General features: G+C 43.3%; 3 protein-coding genes across 11 annotated transcripts in view; 1 reads left to right on the top strand and 2 right to left on the bottom strand.

The window, feature by feature from the left end:
• LOC143326590 (cyclin-dependent kinase 17-like) overlaps positions 1-11,604 on the bottom strand; it is a 35,722-nt gene extending 24,118 nt beyond the window's left edge. For 2 of the 8 annotated variants that reach the window (XM_076740258.1, XM_076740261.1), the window contains exons 1-2: positions 11,272-11,592; positions 5,802-5,995 (exon numbers count right to left, since the gene is read on the bottom strand). In XM_076740258.1, coding sequence (XP_076596373.1) covers positions 5,802-5,964 — 163 coding nt within the window. In that variant the 5' untranslated portion in view covers positions 5,965-5,995; positions 11,272-11,592. Of the gene's footprint in view, positions 1-3,291; positions 3,457-5,801; positions 5,996-11,271 lie in introns of all 8 variants that reach the window. The other 6 variants (XM_076740253.1, XM_076740255.1, XM_076740256.1 and 3 more) reach the window with 6 other exon arrangements.
• Positions 11,605-13,872: 2,268 nt separating this feature from the next.
• Positions 13,873-25,027, top strand: LOC143327509 (transmembrane prolyl 4-hydroxylase-like). Of its 2 annotated transcripts, none has more exons than XR_013077742.1 (9): positions 13,873-14,863; positions 15,347-15,428; positions 20,282-20,478; positions 20,629-20,719; positions 21,736-21,898; positions 21,984-22,169; positions 22,523-22,613; positions 22,811-22,948; positions 23,879-25,027. XR_013077742.1 is itself a non-coding variant. In XM_076741882.1 (9 exons), exons 1-9 carry the CDS (start codon positions 14,495-14,497, stop codon positions 24,091-24,093), a joined length of 1,518 nt encoding a protein of 505 aa, XP_076597997.1. In that variant the 5' UTR covers positions 14,109-14,494; the 3' UTR covers positions 24,094-25,027. The 2 variants fall into 2 exon arrangements, 1 of the variants encoding a protein (XP_076597997.1); XM_076741882.1 differs by having other exon boundaries at positions 14,109-14,863; positions 22,825-22,948.
• LOC143327370 (secreted frizzled-related protein 5) lies at positions 15,727-17,543 on the bottom strand. The gene is made up of 4 exons (XM_076741663.1): positions 16,935-17,543; positions 16,406-16,581; positions 16,237-16,323; positions 15,727-16,151 (listed from the first exon to the last, which is right to left on the bottom strand). Exons 1-4 carry the CDS (start codon positions 17,480-17,482, stop codon positions 15,832-15,834), a joined length of 1,131 nt encoding a protein of 376 aa, XP_076597778.1. The 5' UTR covers positions 17,483-17,543; the 3' UTR covers positions 15,727-15,831.
• Positions 25,028-25,778: the final 751 nt, after the last annotated feature.

Below are 25,778 nucleotides of genomic sequence, written 5' to 3'. Positions count from 1 at the left end.
GTATGAGCTGGTCCCCAACTCCTCACCCACCGACTTGCCTTCCTGTATCTCTAGCATTCTTTAGCGACATCTTTGCCGCTAGCAAAAGCTACACTTAGGGCAGGCCACCCTATAATACACGAAAACCTTACAAGACCAACCACATGAAAGGAGTCCACTCCATTGTTATTAAATCCAATGTGGGAGTGAGCGAGGAGGGTTAGTGTAAGCAAATGGACGGCTGAGAGTGTCGGGAGTGAGGGAGCGGGCAGCAGCGATTAATGCAGTGTTAATGCATTACATTAAATCCCTGGCACAGACAAGGTCTCTTGTGGTGTGCAATACACAGGGAGAGGTAAGGGTGGTCTGAAAAGCTTTCCATCTTTTATCTTCTGGGTTTATCTGGGGGTTAAATATAGTATTCTGATGTATGTGGAGAGATAGAGACAGACAGAGAGACGAGGGGAGAAAAGAACGAGAGGAGACATCTGTGACAGTATCAGAAATAGCAGCCTGCGACGGGTTTTACAGGAGAGTCGGCAGCTTTCAGCAGAGTCCTGTTTCTCAGTGAAACAGACAGCAGGGCCGGCTAATCCTCAACAGCGTTCCTACAGATCTTCGCACAGCGAGGGACAAGGTAGCCGGTGAAAAGCAACAAATGTACAAAAAGTGCAGTGCTCATCTTTCCGTACTGTAAGTACACTGCGGTGGGAGTGGGATGAATCACAAACCTGTAAAAGCTCTCTGGTTCTGGCTTCGGGCCAAACTCCCCTAGCACACACATATAACAGAGAAGTCAGCCCACTTACACAGATGAAAAGTAATATTTAATTGAATACTCCTATGGATGGATAGAGCAAGTCAGGGAAAGACAGAGAAGCGGTGGGCAATCTCTTTAGTGCAGCAAGAAAGAGAGATTGCATCATCGTGTCGCTCTATTAAAGGGTGCGACGTGCTCTGACTGCTGAGTGGCACACAGTGAGTCAGCGAGACCAACCAGTGGGAAACACACATGTACGCACGCACACACGCACAGAAATTCTAAACTACACCTTATCATGATTTTAATAATAGAATAGCATCTATTCTAGGTTCTGAGTCAAGCTATGTCCTTTTTAGGGCTTTTCTGAGCTCAGAGACAGCTGCGGACTTCACAGAATGAAGACGCTCTGCCAGACCATCAGTCTTTGGGCTTAAGACTAGTACGCTCACACTTTCCTTTCATTTTATACAGTGTATTGGAGACATTTATGAAGATTTAAAAGTCCAGCGTGTAGGACTTAATAAGATCTACTGACAGAAATGGAACAGAATATTCACAATTATGTTTCCATTCATGTATAATAACCTGGAAATATGAATCTTTGTGTTTTTGTTATTTAGAATGAGTTCTTTACATCTACAGAGGGAGCGGGTCCAGACAGTCCGCCATGTTGCATCCTACTCATCAGATACTACAGCAGCAGTATATTTACTCAAAACCTTTTTAGATAACTTAAATGCATCAGTATTCAAGTATTGAAAAACTTCTTCTCCAGCTCTTCTGTTTAGAGAGCATCCAGAGTTTGCAAACTTCTTTTGTCAAATGAAAAATAAAAACTACAGCCAACCCTATGCTGCTGTCCCTATATCTTTACAGGGATCACGTACGGTTCATCCATCCATTCTTAATGTATTCCCAGCTTGCAGGATCACAATGAACTGTAAGCTCCTGACACTAGACTAGTTCCATCGCTGGCAAGAGTTCAATGGATGCAAGGAGTCTCGTCGTGGTCTATCTGCAGTTCACTCAGCCGAGGACTCACGGGATGCATAGCACAAAGCTAATATGATTCCTTTGGAACTAACACTCCCCTTGCTCTCTGTCTGTCGCTCCCTCCTTTCATCTATACTTTTCATTTCTCATCCTCTATCGCTCAGTCCCCCGTAATCAATCTCTCGCCATTTTCTAAGCTCCATTTCATTCCAAAGCCCATCTCTAACATCCATTCTTCAGGCCCTTGCATTTGCCTCCATCACTGACTTTCCCTTCCTCACTCCATCCCTGCTGCTCCTGATATAAGCCGTTCCACCATAGTGGGAAATAAGATTACTGGGATTCATATAGCCACAGACCACACGTTCCATTACATAATGCAGTCAGACAGAAGAAAAAAGTGATTGTGTGAGCATGTGGGTGTTATGAGCATGCGCATGTACATGTGTGTGTGTGTGTGTGTGTATGTTGGATTAAGGTCATTAGAGTTTTAGCCTTCCAGATTTGTAGTAAATGTTGGGAGGATAGTCAAGTTGCGTCAGTAAATACGGTTTTTCCCTCACTGAAACCCACATAAATGCATGCGTGCAGAACACACACACACACACACACACACACACACACACACGCACACACACCCCTGTATGTTAAGCAACATTGACATCTACATGACATCAATGTGTGCATGTGTTTTCCACCCAAAGGTGGCAGTATTGCTCAAGCCTGACATTGCTCTACTGAAATATTCATAAAATGATACACAGCAGCTGAATATTAAGTTATTCTCGAAGCATGCAAGGGCTGAAATATACAGAAGAGTTCTCTTTACTAAACTACTGACACACAGAAGAGGTGAAAATATGCAGAGAATGACAAAGGAAAAACTGGACTGGGAGTAACACAGGAAACAGTGTGGTGAGTTGTTTGTGAGCACAATGTGAAGGAGTGTTTGTGTCACTGGTGGAAAAAGTACTCATATAAAAGTAACAATACCTCATGGTATTTAAGCGGTAGTACAGAAGTACGTGTAGCAAAATTGACTTAACGTAACAAAAGCATCCTGTCAATGCTATATTATATAATTTGGTTACTCTTACTGATGCATTACTGAGTATTTATGTTGTAGCTGGTTGAAGTAAAGTACTTTATATACTGTCAGAAAATTGAATCTGTGACAATGCATAAGATTTTATAAACAAACCACAATAATCAAGGATTGATTTGTGTGTAAAACCTTGATCTTCAGAGTAGCAAGTAACTATAAATGTCATATAAATGTAGTGGACAATATTTGTATATTTATATCATGTAAATACTCAAGCAAAGCACAAAAATATATTGTACTGAAGCAGAGTTCTTGTGAAAGTATTTAGTTATGTTTTATGGCGGGTTTGTTTTAAAATGAGCATAAAATGTACTTCAGGCTTTGGTTTCATTCTCCAAAATTTGGAATTAAAGCCGTTTAATGAGCACATCAAGCTACGTGTGTGTGTGTGCTTACAGTTGCAATGCATGCATCACTGTGTGAGTGTGAGTGTGTGTGTGTGTGTGTGTACCCAGAGATCCAGTCCTGTGCAGGCTCAGGTAGGCTCTGTCTCTTTCCAGCCCCCCACCCGGCTCTCTGCGCAGGGCGGTGCGGCCCAGATGACCGGCATATTGACGCAGGAAGGAGGGAGCACTGTGTGAGGCGGGAGGGTGCACAGCACACACCACCATGGGCTCTGAGACACGCGATGCCAGACGGACAGACAGGGAGAGGGACAGAACGAAGGCGGGAAAGGAGAAAGCTCAGAAGGACAGCGGGTTGAAACAAATGAGAAAGAGGAGGGGCAAGACAAATAAATAAAGCAAAACAGAGAGATAAAGAGTTGAAGAGAGAGCAGAGGAGAGGGAAGAGAAACAGCAAGACAGAGACAGGCAGATGAGGAAGGACGGGGAGAAAAAGAGGGAAAAAGACGACACAAGGTCACGACACAGAGAGGCAGCAGAACATGTAGGAACAGTACAATACGCAGTAGTGATAGACTAAAGGGTGGGAATGCACTCATGTTAGAAGAGGGAACAGTCGTGAAGCACGGTAATCAAAATAGCCATCGAGAGAGTATGAGGCATGGAGCATGCATAGTGGAAAATATGGTGAGTCATGGACTGATTAAGACTGATTTTGAAGAACAGGAAAATCAAAAAAAAAAAAAAAAAAAGAGAGAGACACGCACATGAAATGCTAGCAGCTGCACAGTTGGAAACAGGGCTGGAGTAGATATTTAGATAGCTTATACAGATAGCGCATGTTACATCTTTCTAATAATCCCCAATTTCCTCCACATTGCACTGCAAATTCCTCTGTGATTCTTGAGCATTAGGGTTTAATGTTTCTCTAAAATCCTCACATGACTGCCTGACAGTCTCGCCTCCAAGAACACGTTGGAAGAACAGATCTGAGGTCAGCGCTGGAATCCATGTTGCCTCTAATTAGCACTTTGAAAAATGTGAGGAGTATTTTTTTACCGCTCTTTTGCACAGTTTGACTAAGATATATAAAGATGGGGGGGGGGGTGATACAGCAAGGGAAAAGGGCAGGAGGAGATGGTAAGTGCAAGATGTAGAGCAGTGGTTAAAATTTAATGCCCCTCTCCTCATCCTCTACATCACTTCCTCCATCCTACTGCCTGTCTCTCCCTTGCTCGTTGCACTCTCTGGAAGTGAACTGACATAGCTGGAGCTATTAAAGTCTAAAGAGAGGGATGTAAAAATAGGAGGAAGAGGACAGAGATGGCAGGGAGTGAAATTAATCAGGTAGCGGTATGGATGTTGTGGCACGGGAGCTGCTAACAACGAGTAACAATGAGCAAATATTATCACTCCTTGTATCCAAGCTGCAAAGCAGCCAACATCTCTGGCCCAAAACACAGCACGGCTATATTTGAACACCGACACTTTTCTTCTTGTTTTCTCACTTTCTGACTGTCTCTTCTCTGAGACAAAAGTGTCTGCCCAAACAAGAGGCTACCTCCCTTGCTCTGTGTTCTGACCTGGTTTCTGTCTGGAGCCAGAATAGGACGCGAACACACACCAAGACCAATCACACGCGCGCGGACGCACACAGACGCTGTTTGTGTCAGGTGACGTCTTTGATATTTCCAAAGAGGAGCCTGCAAACCTGGAAGATGCCCAGCAGATGGCACCCAGAGTTTCTGAGAATGACATGGCTTTTTGCACTTTCATCTGGGAGCTGGGATTCACGTGAACACACAAGTGAATGTATCTGAATTCTCAACTAAGCTTTGTGAATTCACATACACTTCCTGTATACTACAGCTTTCAGTCTTGATGATTGACAAATGAAGTGAGGCGAACAGCGAAGTGGTGATGATGAGGTGGTGATGATGAAGGTTAAGTTCAGGTGAAGATTTGCGTGTCAGTTTTGGGTGTGCGTGTCTTTATGCCTTCATGACAGTGGTGCATACGATTAATATTCACATACTGTTCCTGAGATACAAATACATGACAACAAATACATTATTTCAGGGAGCAGTTCAGTCTAAACGGAAGACGGTGGAGGGCAATGCAACACATGCTGTCATAATTTTGCATAGCCTTCCTGCATCTCCTGCACGGATCAGTTATGACCTCTATTTTGACTCTCTCCACCTACACCATCATTTGCAAACCACTACATCAGGTGATGCTTCTTCATGTACTGCAAAAGCTCCGACGAGGAACTGAAGGTCTCGAACTGTTGAAGCACATTAGAAACTGCTCTTTAATAATGTCTCCGCCTGCTCCTGTGTGGTAAGACACTAGCTGTGACAAACGTTGGAGTCAAAGAGGGTTATGGTGGGGACACAATTGCTCTTCATCATAATGACAACCCACGCTGCCTGGCTACCTTTTTTAAAAGCTTTCTCTTCTGTTTCTTTAGTTATGAGCTGCGATACTGCACTCACATGCAGTATATAGATATAGTTCACATATGCACAAGTATCACACATATACAAGTGATTCCCATGAAAGATTTTTCAAGTTTGTGTGAGCTGCAATGCCTGAAATAGGTGCTGGCGTATACCTGTGTGTGGCTGCACTTGCTCACGTGTCTCACCATTGTCCCTGGCTGCAGATGGCTCATCCAAGGCCATCTGTTCAGCCAGTTCGGACAGGGAGTCATCGACAGGCCGAGCGCTGCGTAGAGACATGGACAGCCTCCGCTTGATTATCTTCATCCTGTCCATCTTCTCAACCGCACCACTGGGGCCCACAGGCCTGAGGGAGGGGGAAAGGACAACAACCAACATCATCATTATCATCATCAGCACCACCTGCATCCCCATCATCATTATCACAGCCATTGTTCTCATTATAACCATCAACAGCTCGATCCACACTGAACCGTTAATCTTCATTGTACAGTGAAACTACTGCAGTGCAGCCTCGGCGCATTTTCTACAGTTCTTTGGGCTCCCAATGATTGTGTTTGCTCACGCGGCGTGTGTTCTCATTGTTATGTATCCCAAGTGCAAACATTGCAGAATGAAAGACACAGAATGAGAGAGCAGACCCACAGAGACACAGAGAATGAGAGAGAAAGAGAGCAACAAACAAAAAATGTCAAAAAAAAAACATGTAAATGGCTGACAATGCAGCTCCCCAGAGGTTTTCAGACAAGCGCAACTTTCCCAGATGAGCTGTGATTGACATACATTTCATTGGCTCTTCCATAATCTATAGTATTGCAGTGCAAACATGGAGGACAAAACATGACCTGAATAAAGTCTTCAGCTATGGCTGACTCTACAGGAGCCCAACCTAAGCCAGTGTACTCTGATGGAAAGCTGGGTTCAAACAGTGTATACACCAAATGTGCTTACAGAAGAGAGAGACGCATTCCATCCTTAAAATAAATGGGAGGAAAAGCACATATTGTTTTTCGAGCAAAGTGCTCTTCATATTCACCGATGACCCGCCTGTGTGTATTGCGTATTTGCTGTTGTATACCTCTAAACGTCAGTGAGCTTTCAAAGTTCTATATTGTTCAGAGTGCCCCTCAGCAGACATTTAGAAACTGGTTTATGTGTGTATGTACAGTATATATGTCTTTGCATGTGTGTATTTATGTGTGTTGAAGGCCTGTTGTGTTCCTCTACGCTCTGCTTTACTTGCCTGGAGGTAGAGACAGATATGGCAGAGTATTTCTGTCCCCCTTCCACTTCCTGCTACTTCTATCTAACCCATAAGGGCTCGAGAGCTGACATGCACAAGTGCACACACACACATACACACACACACACACACACACACACACACACGGCACCCACTGCCTTTCTCTTTGTGTCCAACCTTGGAGGCTTCAACAAAAGCCATTCATCCTTTCAGGCTCTCAGTCTTTCAGGCCTATTAGAGACAGCCAGTGCTCTGAGGGAATTCAAACCCAGCGATCCTCACTCAGGACAGCTGGCTTTTTTTTTTTTTTAACTCGAAGATGCGCTTAAGCGAGTATCCATTGCTAAAAACATTGCCGCCAATTTACGTGAGCCCAGCTGGATGCGGTTTGCACCTCGGCCGGAGGCGTTTCTCCAAGACGAAAAAAAAAAAGTTAAAAAAGGGAACAAAGGAGCGAAAGGAGAGCAACTAACATTCATTTCATAACATCCGTCACCCATGGATTATCAGTACGGAACGAATCTCCCTCCCCCCTCATTTGCATGTTTTCCCAGACTTCAGTAGAAGCCTGCTTGGACAAGGACACTAGGTTCTCCTCGTGCAACCTTTCAGCCGTCATCCATGATTTTTTTGGAATAAATGACTGATATTACGCGGGAACAGCCGGTAATATAATGCAGCTTATTACCCAGATAAATACATACCAGTGTTATCCTTAACACACACTTGTGCTCGTATCCAGCCATGCCCGCACAGTAATGACTAATTTCACAGTCTCCATCTTATCTTAGAATTAACACAAACAGTAATGCAGTGGGAATCTCATTACATAGCAGCTCATCGAGGGAAACACATCCGGGTATCAGTGCGTATCATATATGTAGTCGAGATTTCCAAATTCATTTATAATATCATGAATTAAGGTGCAGTCTGTCAAGTAAACAACTACACAAAATAAGCAAACAGCACTCATTTAAGTATTAAGTTACTTACTTACTTACTCTGCAAACTTTTCCCATCTGCCTTTAACAATATTTTATGAAACGCCAGATATACTTGACAACTTTTTCTATCACTGTGCATTGATAGTATCTTTTATCTGTTAACGTGTGGATTCATGCTCAGACATAAACATTCCTGCCTAACAAAAGCATTAAAATGGCTCTTAACTACTTTCTATGCCAGTTTTAATGATATATTAATATTTCTGTACGTTTCAATCTTTGCTACAGTGCTACAATATTAGCTACATGTAAATAAACTAAGAGAAATACTGTATTCAGGATGTGTAAGACATTTCAGAGTGTATACGCATATCTGTGTTGAGGAAGAATAAAGCGTTATGAGTGGATACCGAGCCATGTCTGGTGCGGATGGACGTGGCAGTGTGAAGAGCCTGGCAGAGGCGCAAGAGTGAGTGGGATAGGACATGTGGCTCCATGATGCAGCATGTGCAGGCCACACTCACCAGACACCCGGCATACCACGAACAACTCTGATGCATCACTCCCACTGAACGGAGGGACACGCTCCAGATGACGGAGGGCGCCCGGACTCCTTCAAACACACTACAAGCACTGCTGCTGTTTCACTTGTGTTTGAAAGCAACACAATGAACGGCTGGGGAATTCACAAGCAGTGTAACATGGGCCGTGCAATAAAGCCAGCACAAGAGCAAAGGTTAAGAGGTTAAGGACACAGAATAAAACCTTCTCTAACTTTGTTATTTGAGTGCGTCTGTTAACAGCACATGCACATGTGTTTCCACATGCGTGTGTGGGTGGTTGCGCGGATGTGGTTGGATGGAGGTGAGGTGAAGTGACACACCCCTGAGGAGGACAGGAGGAGGAACGCGGACTGATTTATTCAAGACACACACCATTTGGGTTGCTAGGTTACAGGCCCAGACTGGAACCGCAGTTTGTGTCTCTAAGGTAAAGAGAAGAAGAAAGGAGACAGAGAGAGGCGTAAAGCTGAGAATTCACAATTCACATCTCGTCCCTTTTCCTGTACTCCCCTCCACACACACACACACACACACACACACACACACACACACACACACACACTCTCACACACACATATGCTCATGTCAGCTAGAAAACTTCCAGCCCTCCAGTGCTTGGGAATGCCACACAGTGCTGCAGCATCCTGCCCTGCCAGCCTTGCTGTGGGATTCTTCCGCCAATTAAGCCGAGGCGAAAGAATGGATGTCTGCAGCACATACACAACACCAGCTAGCTGCAGATTTGACAGACACGCAGACACGGAAATCACTTTTTATCAGAACAGAAGGGAAGATTTCAACAATTTGTTCTGACTGCACCTCAGTCTTACCTCCTGTACCTCTCTTTCTTTGTCTTTCATCACAAACAAACAAGCATTCTCCTGCATTTCAGTGGCACATGAATCACACGCATGCATGCACTCACATACAATGTGGCAGAGTGGAGTGGGCACTCAGTGGCACTCCGAACGCTGCTTGGCGCAGCGGCCTCAGGATGCATGAGTAATGCACAAATCTGCCCAACTACAGAATCCTACACACATCCACACAAACGCACGCACAGACCGACAGATAACCCAAAAAAAGTAGTCCATTCCCCTTATAAGCCCAATGGCTCCTCCTCAGCAGCTCTTCTGTCACTTAACCTAAATCTCTGGAGTTGGATGAGTGGAGGGAATTACAAAAAGAAGATGAATGAATAAGCAGAAGTCCAAGACTGCAAAAAGACAAGGCAAAAGATCTGAAATGCCACTTTTGGGCCACAAGAGGAGGAAGGAGAATTGAGCGTCCACCTCTTGTGAGTTTGGGGAAACCTGGTTCAAAGGGGGCACAAAGAACTTCACTTTGGCCTCGATAATGTGGCTGAAATCAATATCACAAGAGCAAAATGAATATTTTTCCAATACATTTTTCCAACATATGGCAAATGTATGCAAACACAACACATAAGAAGATCAAATTGCTGTAATGACCGGCGTCCCATGGTTACTTATTACACCTGACAAAACTTTTCACTCACGTACATGTGTACAACTAGCTTTGAATACTTCATAGAAGAATGATAACAAGGTATGATCACATCATCGTGAAATAAAGATAACTGAACGGCCAAAATATTATTATTATTATTGTTGTTGTTGTTGTTGTTGTTGGCTTGGACACTCCTTAGTTAAACATTATACTGTACAACTGAGTGACATTCAAACCAGAAGGCACATAAACTAATAAACATCACAGTACTTCAGGACATTACACTGTGCGGCAATAAGACAAACAAACATTACAAAAGTATAAATATAAAATATAACGAGGCCCAAACCAAAACTGTGGTCCAATTGTCATTATTGCAATACGACAGGATAGCAGAATAACACACAGTCATTATTGGTGTGGGATTATTAGTGAGATTTTTCAGTAGGGGTGGAAAGGCAAAGGCATTGACGTATGCGCATGATTTCCAATCTGGACATCCCACACTGAGATGGACATTCATAATTTAGCGCTAAATGAGTCCCCCGACACGCCGCTGAGAGATGAACTGTTTTGAGCTTTTGCTATAGGCAGTAACTGATCAGCCTGTGTTGGCGTTAGAATCGGCGAACATCCACGAGGTTATCGACAACACTGCAGGACCGCAGGACTGGACTGTCACATTTGCGGACGAGCGAAGGTCCCGACAATACCCCCTGAGCCTGGGCATGGCCGCGGGGCGAGCGCACAGCAGCGGGCGGCGAGCGGCCGCACGGTAAACACCACGAGACTCAAACCAAATACGCGGCGGTTCGCGTCGGGCCTGGCTGGCAGAGATCCCTCTACCTTACAGGCCTTTTGCGTTTTCGGTCAGTTCCTCTCTCCCCGTGCTTTCCTGACGCAAGTATCCGGGAGGAGGAGAGTCGGGCAGGGCAAAGAAAAGTTCTACAGGCGCCCGGCCGGCTCAGAAACTCCATGGAAATAAGACTAGGGTCACATCCCGATGTTAGGATTGTGGATTTACACGTTAGGACTTGGAGGCTGTATTAATATGTCAAATATATTCCTGTAGGCTCTTAAATCTGAGTCGCTCTGCGGTGCCCTTATCGCTATTGATCACTTTTATCTATCATGGTGCCTTTTCACCTATTGCGATTCGGCTTTTTACAGTGACCACATCAGCTCCGCATGGGCGCGCACGTATAACCCGGCCAAAACCAACAAATACCTTTGTTTTCGCCGTAAAACAAACTCCACCTGCAATGTCAGGTGATAGGACAACCGTGGCTGTCGTTGGTCGTTGTCCCATTGCCATTACGCGATCGAAACGTGGAGTGAAGAAGACGGGCTGAACAAAACCAGGAATAAAAAAAAAAAAAAAAAAGATAGCGCTGCCACTGACCTGCTAGTGTTTCTGCTGCAGGAGACTATTGTTCCACTTGTGTGTGGTAATCCAGGCAGCACGCTGGGATGAATCCACTGCGACAAGTTCCTCCAACTACTTTGCTGTAAAACACACCAGATTGCCTTCAACCCGTCAGGCGAAGTCTTATCCCTGCGTTAGGCGGCGTGTCGCAGTGTCCCGACGCCTGAGTAGGTGCATTGTTGACCTGTAATTACGCATTGTTTGGCTTTACTTTCGCTTATAAACAGCGACGTCCCGTCCGGTGATGATCAGCCATATCGCTGCTGCTGCGTGGATCCCGAGTGGAAGCAGTGGCGTGATCCCGGAAAACACCGCAAGGGGTGTGTGTGCCTGTGTGTGTGTGTGTGTGTGTGTGTGTGTGTGTGTGTGTGTGTGACTCTCTAACCTCTACCCCCACCTCCAACTCTCTGTGTCCCTATGTATAAAAGGGGGGTTAGATAGATTAATTTGGGGGAGCAGTGCCACCGGGGAAATTAGCCTTCATGATCCAAGTCCCATTCCCATCTAAACATGCACCTCCGAGAAATTCCTTGTGAATAATGCATGGACTGGAAATTATGGAAATCCAACAGTGTCATCCAGCGCTGCTTAGTTGGTTGGCACCAACATGAGTGAAAATATAGTGGAAGCTTTGAAATACATTTTCCTTTGGTCCCAAAGCTTGAGGTTTGAATACTAACGCACAAATTACTGGCCAGAGTGTAAAACACAGGATGAGTTGACTCAACTGGATTACGTTTAATTACAGCTTTAAGCAGCGCAGATACGTGTAGTAACAAGCATGTTCTGCTTTTGGTATAAAATGGCCACTACCTGAATCAGTACTGTGGAGGTCTAATGCCAAGGTTTCCAAGCAATACTTGTATTTTTTATATTAATATATATAAAATTGAATAAAAGCGAGTCATTACTGCGTTTTTTCCACGGGGGATCACCTGGATCCTTAACAATTACGTCACAAATCACAGATGACACAGCAAAGAAAGTTGATGAGGAGAAGTCTGCCTAATGGTCTTCATCGCCACCGTGTGGTGTAAGTGAAGAACTGCAGCAAGATGTTTTCATTCAGGCCAAATTCATTCACTGGACCAAAGCTTATAGGAACAGATTCAGCTAGTGCCCTGTGTTGCTGTAGAAATACAACAGAATAAAGGAAACAGCTGTACATTAATGCAATATCATGTGAATATGGCAATCAACAAATGCGTTTTTTGAAGCTTGTAGTCATGGTATCTTCAATTTGTGTATCAGAAATGTGCTGGCGGTTAGACTCCTTGTAACTCTGCACTGGATTATTAGATTGTTTGAGGTTACATGCACCATATTTACTCAATGAACACCTGAAACTCTTGAACAATAGGCACAGATGAGTGAATATTCTGTGCAGCGATGACACATGATGGGTTTTGAAAGCTGGAAATAACGATATTTTTAGATAATACCTTTTTTAAATTTTGCTTGTTTTTTAGGTCAAAAGCATTAGAATATGATTAAAGGATTAACCGATTTTACATGTGAATTACTCAGCAGCCTGTAACACAATTATATAACATCTTCTGTGGCTTCAGAGGGAGGTTCCCAGTATCAGAAAAAAAATACTGTCATAACTGGGGGTCATTGAGGTTATCTCAGTTTGGACTCAAGGCTTGAAATGTTTAACAAACTGGAGGTGTAAGTTTGGTAGGCATCGTGTAATGAAAGACACTGTCAAGTAGGACTCATACTATAGAGACTAAAAATCAGGATATCTTTCCTTCTGCTGCTTCAATTTTGACCATTTTAAAACCACTGTCTTGTAATTTCCCCAACTTCATAGAAGTGCAGTGCTAAATTGCTCGAGTAGGCTACTCCTAAGAATATATCCCCCATAATTATGTCCTGGCAGAGGGAAGGCTTTGAAACAACATGAAGGATAATAAAAACAAACAGAAAATGTAACCGAACAGTTGAAATCATTTATGTAATGAGGAATGGATGAAAAAATCAAATCAAAATGTTTTGGTAACAAGTCAAAAATTTCTGTGGGATTCAGATTTATGACTAAAATCCTGCCTACTGTCACCTCCTCTGCAGTGCAGTGGTGGAAAAATGTATCAAAATAGAACACTTCAGTACAATTTTGAGACATGGAATGCCAATAAAAGACTTAAAATGATGATATGAAAATGAAAATACAATATTCCAATTTGCATTTTCATTTACACATCCTCATATGGCCATTTGATGACCATATTAAAATGACAATGGAAAGACTTGGTGAGAGACTTAACCTGCTCTAAAGTGGACAATATTTGAATGCAATGAGCAAAAGTCTATTGCATTTACAGTTAGAAGTCAACACTACTCATTTGGTGAAGTGAAAATAAAAATACAATTTTCTAACAATCCAAACAAATTTTAACAAAATAAAGTAATGCTATTTTAATTTTCAAGTTACATTTACATTTCAATATAGTCCCGTATGGCCTTCCATACTGAGGTCCTTCATCCAGTAGTATAGTATAACATAGCATGGCATAGCATACTTTTAACAGTTTTCTTAAGTATTTTGAATTTATGCAGCTGTTTACTACTTTCCAACTAGATTTGTCAGCACTCTGAGAGCTATTACCTACCAGATAATACACTACAATGCCTTGATTTACATGGTTGTATCAGTTCTTTTACTTAAGTAACTCATGTGAGTACGTACTCGTCCTCTTCTCTGTATGTAAAAAGGTCAGTCAGCGGTCCACGCCATTGTTTTGTTCTGGCGTCGACCGTTAGAGGTCGCTAATGGTTTACTATGAGACCACAAATGGTCGCTCATCTGCAGTCGTTAGTTTTTCCGTCTTGTTGTTAGGTAGGTTGTCAGGGGCAGCGCACCAGGCAGTTAGCTATCACGGGATTAAGGGACTTGAGTTAATGATGACACATTTATTTATCGAAGAAAACGACTGTCGGCATACTTGCGTTTTCGCTTGGGGCCGCCCTGTTTCTCTGGCTAAAAGCAGCAGAGACGACAGGGTCGATTTTTATCGAGACAGCCAGAGGTGTGCATTGGGGTTTGCCCCGTAGCTAGCTGTTAGCTGGGTTTGCTAACATCAAGCGGCCAGCTAACGTTATCAGGCAGACGTTAAGTGATAGACATTGACAGGAGCGTTACCCATTAACTAGATATCTCAAACTTTCAATTGCGGTTCATTCGTTTGGTGCGAAAATGGAAGACGCTCAGGAACATTTCATCGAGCAGCAAGAATACGACGATGACGACAAACCGTTGTCGTCTGCTTTCAATCCCCCTTTCCGCCGCACTAGACTGCACATCCAGAGAAGCAGTATTTGCTCTCGGGCTTATTTCGTTGTGGTCATGGTCTTCTTCCATGTCTATATCCTGAACGTTATCGGCCTGTTGTTGTACGTGCACTACAACAACGGCCCCGGGGATCTTGTCAATGGAGACGGGGCCCCTTCAGCATCAGTCAGCGACAGTGGAACCCCATTGCCCCATCCTGCCCCGGTTTCAAGGGAGCTGCATGTGGAGGACTACAGTCAGAGTTTCAGTCTGCCTCGCATGGAGGGAATACGGGTAACGAAACTGAAAAACTAATTTCAGTAAGATGATGTTTGCCGTTTTTACTCAGTGATGGGAAAGAAAATCCTGCAGTCCAATCAGTGTTGCCAAAGTAAAAGTATGGTCACGGATTTATTTATTTATAGGTTATATAAAATAAACTAAGTAAATTTGTAAAATACTCACAAAATGTCAGTATATTAAAAAAGCTAATCAGTCACGGTATCAGGAGTTACTGCCCACTTCCGTCCTTGCTAGTAACTATCCATTATTCACAAGCTGTAAAGCCACTAATCCTCAGCTCTGCACAGCTGAAATTTAAAGGATTAAATCTGTGATTTTGCAGCCTTGCTGTAATGTAATTGCATTGCAGCAGCCCTTCCTGCAACATTTTAAATTGCTCAGAATTTAATGTGGCCCAGATCTACTATAGCAGTGTCCATGCATTCGAAGCCAGATGTCTTGAGTGTGTTGATAATGCATCTTGTTCATCTACAGGTGGGTCATGTTCAGCAGGTGTCTCTCGTGCCAGGCAGAACACATGAGATGAAGACCATCAGCCTGAAACCTCTGCTATTTGGTAAGTGCATTGTAGTCTTCCAGTATGAGCTGTTATTCATAAATAAATGACATTTCATGTAGAACACATTTATTTTTTCCCAAAGTCATACAAATATATACCAGTGGTATTTACTTAAAATTCACAGATATGTACATTTTCTATTAAACATCTCTCATTTCTTTGACTTACACTGTCTGAGAGCCATTGTTGGTTTTTTATGAGCTCCTTTGTGATCTACGGACTGCGTGTTATCATCTGATCAACAGGAGTTTGAACATGATTTGAAAAGACAAGCATACTTTACAGTGGAAGGTATTTAGGCAAATTTGAAATGCTATGTCTATCCTTTCCCTACGGATAGCTGTTTAATGCTTGTTTCACATCTCAGTTCTTTTACAATTATCTAACCTACCACCTAATCCTAGCTCCTGCATCTGTGATGTTTCCATTTGCGTGCAGCTGCCATCAGGTTCTTGTCTCGTCTTTGCCAGGCATAAGCCTTATTGACCACCAGGCGTTCCCCCTGCACTGTGCCTGTCACTAGGAAGGTCCCACCTCGTGGGTGATGCCGTGTCATGTTCCTTACACAGGTGGCATCCCTCTCCAACCACAGTTCAATGCGGGAGCGGATCTGCCCACCTAACAGGGGTCCGTGCTTCAAAACATCCAGTTTGGCAGCCAGTGAGAACTGAGACAGGCTTACTGGACTATACTTAAGCCTTGTTAGACGCAATTTCACAACTGGAAAGAAAGTAGATAAACAGAGTGTTATAAAACATATTATCAAGGATTTGACCAGACAGGAGAGAAGAATTCTAATACTTACCAAAATCATTCCTACAAAATGTCTCAAGTGTGTCTTTTGAAGAGGAGGCCTCCTCCAGCTCACAATCCCGACAGCTTGCCTGAGGCACTGAAATAGTCAAACCACTAATTGAATCATTTGTTGAATTAAGTTGACTCAAGCATACGTGTCTATGTGGTCAGTTTCTCACCTCTCCGCCCCCCTGTGTGAACACTGCTGTTGGTGATGGAGGAGATACACATGAGATGATCTGCAGGATACTGATCACAGCGGAGAATTTCTGGCCAGGGGTAGCCATAACAACTCATGATTGGTGCACAGCTGTCCCGCACAGATTCGCACAAACTCCTGCAGGGTGATATAAACCTGATAAGGAAGAGATAGTGAGGCAACGTAGGCAACATTGAATAGATGAGATTTGAATCCACAGCATTGTGGTGGGGAATAAATCAAGTCTGGTTTAGAAAACATTTGGTTGCTTGCTTTTCTGTTTCTAAACTGAGAGGTGCTAATTTGACAAAAGGGAGATTATAGTGCTTTGATGGATTGGTTTCAGTGTGAAACCAGGGCCTGTCCTCAGGTGACAGCAGCAATTTGCATAGCTTTGAAAAGGTGTTAACCCTTGACTCCCCTGCTCCTATTTAACTTTGCCATTGATATAAAAACTTGCTTGACAATATATGTTAATAGAAACTTTTTTTTTTTATGTGTAAACTTACCTGTCAAGGCAGATGGGTGCAAAGAGAGAACAGAGGAAGATGCGGGCATCAGGGTGGCACTCTCTGGCAAGTAGTGGCAACCAGCTGGCACTTTGTTGAACAGCCTCAGCTGGAGACTCGTGACCCAGTAGGTTCGGCATCCTCATGGTGTCATAACCGATGTTTTGGCACAAGGCCATGCCCATCGGGATAGGGACACAGTGAGAGGAAGTGCGGGGCTCCCACAGTCCACCCTCAGCTATAGAGAGCATTGACCTGAAGCCAGTAGTAGTATCAGGGTCCACCCACACCTCACCATCGCCTCCTGCTGCAGCTCCCAGTCTAGAAACACGAGTATGTCCATATCCAGTTCCAGTGTCCCCACCTTTGTCCTTGACTCCAGATCTAACCCGATCCTCAGCACTTGTTCTTCCTTCCAGCCCTGCCCTTACCCTACCAGGACCAAGCACTTTTGTGCTGCTAGGCCCAGCAAGCAGAAGGAGAAATAGTAGGGAGGCTGAATGGGAGGATTTCTTTGAGATAAACTGAGGGCAGAGCACTGCAGTCATCCTGGGACAGAAGCTGGTAAGAAGGAGTAATCCTGAACTGTGTCTCTTGAATGAGGGAAGACTCCTGTGTGACAGTGCAGGAGAGGATGGCAGAATAGGTGTATTTATAGTGGGCGGTAATTACATTTGCATAGGAAGGGGTAAGGGGAGGCGTAGAGAACAATAGAGAGAAGGGATGGGGGCACACATTAAAGTGTCATCAGAGATGCAAATCCACTTGCATTTATGAGCAGATTTAAGTGTGTTTGACAGAGCTCAAGATTAGTAAAGTAGATGATTTGGCATTTGGATACTGTTGGCTTTCTGCCATTTCCATCCCCACAGCTTGAACTGAGGAACAGACCATCCCTCATGTAGTGAAACTTCGTGACCCCATCCATCATGCATTTTCTTCCAGCCTACACCTAACTACCCTGTCCTGCTCTGACCTCTGAGCTTTTTGCGCTTCTTTTTTATCCTCCCCTGCTGCTAAGAGGGAAAGGTTGGATATTTTTATGAATATTTAATACTTTTTATTTATTACAATAGCCGTACTCCACAGAGTGAGCTCATTGCAGAGCTATAAGCCTTTAAGAGAAGATAATCTGCGTCCAACAGCAACTATTTTGATAATTGATAAATTTTTAAGGCATTTTTTGTGGAAAAATGTCCCAAATTAATTGGTTGCAACTTGTCTGATGCAACAGTTGGCTGTTTTATATTGTCCTCCATCGTAGTAAACTGGGCACTTGGGGGTTTCTCAGTATTGGTCATATAAAACAAGACATTTAATGGCACCACCTTGTTATGTGGGACATTGTGATGGGAATTTTCCACTGTTTCTGGAGCTTTTATAGATCAGATGCTAAATCAGTTAATTAAGATTAATCAATACTGAAATTAATCAGCAATTGCAGCTCTAGTACACGCTGCTGTGTGTGTACATATGCGTCACACACAAACAAAATTGGTGCGGTCCTGCTGCGTAGCCATGGCCTGATTCCTGTTCAGACAAGCAGGTCACTTCCTTTCCGGGGGAGAAAGAGACAGTAGTGGGAGGGAGAAGAGGAAGGCGCAGTCCCCCTTCATTCATATCAGTTATCCAGATTAATGAGGCTTGACTGGACAATAGGAATTAACCAAGTGGGTACAGTGTAAAAGACATGAGTGATAAACAAGGTCTCTACTGTACAGGCAGCCAACCTGCCGGAAGCCTTTTATTAAGAGGGAAAATGACTGACAGATATTAATGGATCGAGAGGAAGAAGAGAACAGGAGGGAACCACGAAACAATAATTTGGGCCTTCTCACGAATAAGTTCAATAAAAATGTATGTAATAGAAAAAATAAAATTGATTTTTTACAAATCAAACTAATTTTCTAGGAAACCCAGGTGGACGTACAGAAAGAAGTTTTAGGGGCAGATCTCAAAACTAGAGACCAAAATGGAAAAAAGACTTCTACTGTTTCTAAGTATACTAGGTGTAAGTGATTCTTTCACTGCGTTTGCACTAATTAATATTAGCAATTACATCCTCTAGAAGCCCACACTTTTCCCACCCTCCTCTGGGACAAGTCCAGTGTCGTCACTCATTAAACCTACCCGTGGGATAGGCTATACCACAAGTGGCTCACTGGAGGGGAATAGCTTGAACTCATTATATACACAGTCATTGTATACTGTCACTAAAGAGTTCCTGCGCTGTAACACCTACTAAAACATGCAAGAAAGATTATTAATTAGCACAAAGTTGTGTGATGGTGTCCCAAAATTAAGAGGTTTTTCACAACTAATTGTGATGTGATGTGAACTCTTTGTGTCTGCAGTCAGGGTTATTACAACATACAATTTAAATGACCATCTTCTTCATTTTTATTTTATGAACACAGAAAAATAACGTGCTGAAAACAATTGTTACAAGTCCATGTTTCAGTGAGTCTTTTAAAGCACTGTGATAAGACGTTTATGGGATTTCTCAGACATCTTAATCATACTAATTAGCATAGACTGATCAAACTCGAAATTGTCTTCACACTGAAAGGTTCTGTTAGGCAATCTGAAGTAATCCATTTAGTCTGACAGATCAAGTCAACGCAGTCAACAGAGATCTCCTAATCCATTTAAAAGTCCCCCACCCACTCACCATCTCAGGTGTGCAGAATACTGTAGATCCATTTGACATGTTTGGGTGCAGAGGTTGTGAGTGGGAATTTTCAGCTTTGAGAAATTTCAAAACGAATTTTAAGTGATTGCATAGACACCAATAACGATGTTACTGGAGTGAAAAGGCTTCCTGTTTCATCAGTTAGTGGCTTCACTGCTACCTAGTCATCCTGTGTAATCTTCACTTTTGATTAGGTGAATCATTATTTACTATCAATCAGTGAACAAACCCAGAATATCAGCCACACATTGCATGATTTTGATAATCAAGCCACTCTTTTTGATAGATTATATATCCTTGATCCTCACTCTAATTTTGCGTCTATATTGTAATAATATCAAATTTTCATTTCTGTTGTTCTGTATTTGGTCACATGGTGTCGCAGTTAATTTTGGATTTTCAGAATATGTTGACCAAGATTTATTTGTATTTCTCCTGGAGAAAAAAATGACTCTATAGACTCCATATGATTTGTGATAGAAAAACAAATTTTCATGTACTGTGCACACTCAGGAACACATAACTACAGTTTTTGGGTAAGTATGTGCAATAAACTTGTCCCCATTTTAGATGAGGGTGTTTGAAAGGTATTGGCACGCATCTATCCACAAGGTCCTAACATACACCACTGTTGTCTTTTTCCTCTTCCTGTCAGAGATCCCTGGTTTCCTGTCAGAGGAGGAGTGCCGTGTGGTGGTGCAGCTGGCTCAGCTCAAGGGTCTGATGGAGAGCCAGACAACAGCACCCAGCCAGGGACAAGAGGACTCAAACCAGCCTCTGCTTTCTCTCAGCACAGAGGAGGTCTTCAGTCTGTTGGACCTAAACCAGGACGGGCTGCTTCAGAAGAAGGAGGTGACGAGAGAAATGTCTTGTTATCCATATGTTTGTAGAGCTGGACAAGGAAAATAGATTTCCAGAAAAATCCATTCCAGTTAGATGAAATGTCAAAATGTCTTGTGTTTTTTTATTGAAACATGAAGAGCATTCTGGTATCTCCTCCAGATTGTGAGTCACTCACGCTCTCAAGATGGAACTTGGTTGAACCCAGACAATTTACGGCAGATACTCGCTGGTCTGGAAGCCTGCCCAACAGGTTGGTGCCCCCGTTTTTTGTGCGTGTTTGCCCAAGTGTGCGTCAGTACGTTTGTGACTCTTCTGACTGATTCCATTCAGAATGCTGCACAGAGTTAAGTTTTGGGTCACGTGCAAATTTACTTAAAATGGAATCCTGAAATCTGATTGTGACACAGATATGCAAAATGTAAGACAAGTGAGAAAAATGAGCAAGGATGCAGTACACATACAAAGACTGGTGCTACTAATGTGTAAATAATAAATCTTCTGGGTCTAATTCATTCTTTTTTTGTGTATGAGTGCTTCAGCACTGGTTGTGTACTGGTAAGAGTAAGTGGCTGATGGGTGGCTGTGATTGCGTGCGAGTCTTTGTGAGTGGCAAGGCCGGAAGAGGGGTGACACCATTTTGACCTGATGCCATTGTGCCAGGCGTTGCACACATCCCAGTCCGGATGTGCCTCATCCTATCTCATTAAAAACTGTTTATTCTCCAACCCCTTTTCTTAATTTTCCCCCGGATACCCTGTACCCCCCCATACCCTCCTCCACACTCTTTCGTTAACACCCCCCCCCCTCCCGCTGGCCACCTCTTCCCTGGCACCCCAGAGCTATTGTTGCGGCTGGGGCGCGGTCTCCCAGGGGAACTGGTGGGGGCTAGACATTCATTCAGCTGAGAGTAACAGCATACGGTTTGACAAAGAGGGAAGGAATGGAGGAAACGGAGAAGGGAGGCTGTTATAGCCTGCTGTTCACTACATTGTCCAATAATTCGAGATTAAATGAAACTGAACTGGAATGGTGGTACTGCAGAACTGAAGGACGGCTTTAATGATTTTGCTCCATTCATATCTATACTTATAAGGTTGTATCTGGGCTGTACTGTCCCATGCCCTCAGCTGTATGAAGGATTAAAAGTAGCCTACTAAAGGATTGTGTGTGTGTGTGTGTGTGTGCGCGCGTGCGCGCGCGTGCGTGTGTGTGTGTGTGCGCGTGCGTGTGTGTGCGTGCATGCATGCATGTGTGTTTTCCTGGCAGGGATGCTAACCTTGGAGGACTTCAGGCGTGTTTATGATGTGTCCCAGCGCCCAGGACAAAAGCGAAGCAGAAAGCTCCAGCATCAGTTCAAACAGAGAAGCAAACATACATGGCTATACCAAGGCCCAGGATCCCACCATGTACTGCACACTCTCAGGAACAGGTAGCAGCACTCTTCCAGTAGCAGCTCACACAGACATGATTTGGAAAATACTTCCATATCTCTTGTGTTTTGTTTTTTTTCTCAGAGTAACCAGCCTGACTCGTCTGCCTTCTGCATTGGTTGAGCTGAGTGAGCCGCTGCAGGTGATTCGCTATGAGCACGGAGACTTCAGTAATGCACACCATGACAGCAGTCCTTCTCATTCAGAGACTACCTGCGCACACACACGACTGGCAGGAAACACATCTGCTCTCACAGAGGTCCCTTGCCGGTGCGTATAAGACGTGTGCTCTGTTTAGTTTTGAATCCAGTTACTTTGATAGTTTAGCACTAATGTAATGTCACAAACAACCCTAATTGTCTCTAAATTTGCTAAGCTTTTCATTTGACTAGTCTGACTGATTACACACATTTTGAAACATTTTTATAGTGAGGTGTTTCATGGTCAGTGTTAGGTATTCATTTCTTTGTTTTCCCATTTATCTCCCAAAACGATTCTTTTCAAAACATTGTTTTATTGTCAAAGTATTGTGATTGCTTTGAGACAACATTTTGGAAATGAGGGGACATTTTTTCACAATTTCCCTATCTGTATTCGGTGCTTTCTTTCTTGTTTCATACCAGGTATCTTACCATGTTATTCTACCTCAGCTCTGTAGAGGAAGGTGGTGAGACCACCTTTCCTGTGGCAGACAACCGTACCTATGAAGAGCAGGTGAGCGTGCTTTCATGACCCACAGTCACGCACCAGCAAAGCCTCTTTTCATTTCTTGCCACTGTGAAATGATGATAACTGTACATGACCTGAACGCTGCTGATAACACGCAGACTGTGCTGAAGCATGACAAGGAATCTGATACCTAAGTCAACACAGTGTGCCAAAATATACGATTAGACACAAGCTGTTTACAGTTTGTGTGTCCTAGGCACTCATCCAGGATGGAGTCGATTTGACCGACACCCAGGAGACATGTGGCAGAGGAAACCTGAGAATGAGACCTACTGCTGGGACAGCTCTTCTCTGGTACAACCATCTCTCTGATGGTAGAGGTAAGAACAGGAAGCTTTAAGCCGGGCTCAGACTACAGGGGGTTTCGGACGATTTAGCTGAGACTCACCCCTTTCAACAGTTGAAGAAATCTGGTCTGGGACCTTGGTCCATGTCAATGTTTGGCCCAGATTAGATGTGAGGAGTTTACAGACAGCCAATGACAGAGACAAGTTTACAAGATGTAAACGATGACGCTGACGCTGACGCTGACTGAAGAGAAGACAAGCATGTTCTTATCCAGACTCTTTTAGCCTTATTATGGACTTTGTTTACATCTGCTTCCTCAGGATGCAATCCAAAGCACCATGTGAGGTGCATACACAATGTAAACAGTCATCTCTTTCAGAATTTGTTTTTAAAAAAGAAAAACTGTTTGCCAGTATCAGCTGATACTGAGAATCTGTGGGAGGAACAAATTGTTTCAGTTGAAGTTTTCCCCTTTTTTTCTGCCTTTTACTGTCTTTCTCCATGTCTTCTGTCCTCTCAATTTTCATTTTCTCTCTCCACACTTTTTTTTTTCCCGTGATTGATCTCATTCGATCAGTTGTGATCATAAGTTGTTGGACTGAAATGATTATCTGATCGGATTCTAGGAGGGCAGTCCAGCTTTATACAAGCCTGGGTGATTAGCTTATTGAAGGAGCTATTGAAGCAACAGCTGTACCATAAGATGTAAAAAATTGTGGTGCCTTACGGCCATATGATCATTGCAGCAGTGCCAATATCTGACTCGATAGCATGACGGCAAAATTTCTGATTCATCATGGCAAAGACAGAAGCCTTTCAGTTTGCACAGAAACATTAATCCTCTGCTGAAAAAAAAACATGCTTTTTGTCCTTAAATCATCCAGTCTTATCTCTAAAACTTAATTAGGGCTTGTTGCTGACATTTATCTGAATTTATTCATCTTCTCCACTGCCCTCTTTAGGTTGGATGGGTGAGCTCGATGAGTATTCCCTGCACGGCGACTGTCCAGTCAAGCGTGGGGTGAAGTGGGTGGCCAACAGCTGGGTAAATGTGGACCCAGATCACCAGCAGCAGGTCCGCTACCAGAGACTAGTCGCTCAAAGGCATCGAGCCAAGTCGGGCATGGAGGAGCATTACCAACCTCTCTCACACAGCAACCTTCACCAGGATCTATAACCTTGATTTTAAAAGTCAGTCTTGCATCTATGAAGCCGGTCGGGCCTGACTTTTCCACAATGTCAGATGCAAAATGAGAATTCCACAAAAAATCATGCCAGATATCTTCTCCTTTCAGTAAGTCTGTCTGGCATTATATTATGTCTCTCAAGCCACTGCTCGGACATCAAATTCACTCGATACATAAGTCAGTTTCATCAGGAAATTTTGGTGATTTTTAACATAGAATTGTGGGCGGATGCGTTGGTTTTCTCTCAATTCATTTATAATACATGGATAACAAATACATATGAGTTAAATAGGGTGAATGCCATTCTCTAGGGCCTTACAGAAAACACCACTGATTCTGAATAAGAGGTATATATGGGTACAGTGATGTGAGTTGGAAAAGATGCAGTCACGTCTAAAAGATAAACCTGCTTATCTGCCACCCATTTGGGTTTGCTAGGCACCTGCCCCCGCTGCAGGACGTTGTTGTTTATTGTAGAATTAAAGCCTTTTGTTACAAGCCATATCATAATATTCATCTGTGAATGTGTTCACGAGGGACGTTTTTGTGAGATCATTTATATCTGTTCTCTTTCTGTTTTCAGAGTTTATCACGAATTGTTTTTTAATGTGGGGTTTGCCTCACCTACTGCAAATGCAGGACTGTTCTTGACTGGACAAAATGATTGCTGGTCACGCTGGCTGTGGGAGGCCAGTCCTTCAGGTGTAATTTAAACTCAAGTCTTTGGTATTCCTAGGTTTGTGTTTCTTATCGTCACGACTCAAAAATATTAATTGAGAGTATTTATTTGAGTGTTATTTATTGCCAGTATGATTTAAGTTAAAGGAATGCATATTTATTACAGCTTGATGTTGCACTGAATCTGTTGCTGTATTTTATTGTACTTGTTCTATGTTATGAAATATATAAAGCAATGTTTTATAAGTGCCGTTGTGATCACTTATGCCAACCAGTTGATATAGACAATGTCCACTAGATGTCGCCCCAGTGTCAAACACAGAACAACAATATCTGTGAATTAAATGTGAGCTAGCTCAGAAATGGTTCCCATTGTGGTGTCGTTTAAAAGTGCTGATCTAGCATTCGGTTGGCACCAGTTCCTATAGGTCCACTGTCTGGAAGCATACGTCAAGACATTAGTCATTATGTTGAGGCACACAAGACACTGATGGATCACCCTTTCTCTGTGTCCTGCCTCTAATAATTCAGTCTTTATTCCCACACAGTCGCAGTGCTCATACATCAGGCATTTTCACTGCTGGGAAAGGTGGTGGTGAAGATTATAAAGACTGCCGCTAGAGGGGGCCAGAAAGTTCCATTAGGGTCTATTTAAGGCTAATTATTTGGGCTCCAGAAATCCTTGCTACACCCCTGTGAGAGCACAATAGCTCCATGCAAAGTCGGGAAAATATACAGAAGAATTAAAATATGTACTTATTCAAAACATTCACAAAGACAACCCGAAAGTAAGTTAATTTGTGTGGGCGCCACTTGGTGCCCCTCAGTGCCCCTGAGCCTCCTCCCTGCACCCTAAGTCGGAAACCCGCCTTTCGGTCCCCGTGGTCTCGAGATACAGAGCGAATAATGAGAGCAAAACGCCACCAGACAGCGCTTTGGGGCTTTTATCCGCAGTTATTTGTGTGTTTTCAGGTCAAGGACGTATGCAGTGCAGTAA

Source organism: Chaetodon auriga, chromosome 10 (assembly GCF_051107435.1).
Source record: "Chaetodon auriga isolate fChaAug3 chromosome 10, fChaAug3.hap1, whole genome shotgun sequence".
NCBI classification, from domain to species: domain Eukaryota; kingdom Metazoa; phylum Chordata; class Actinopteri; order Chaetodontiformes; family Chaetodontidae; genus Chaetodon; species Chaetodon auriga.
This window is presented reverse-complemented; position numbering and strand designations above follow the sequence as displayed.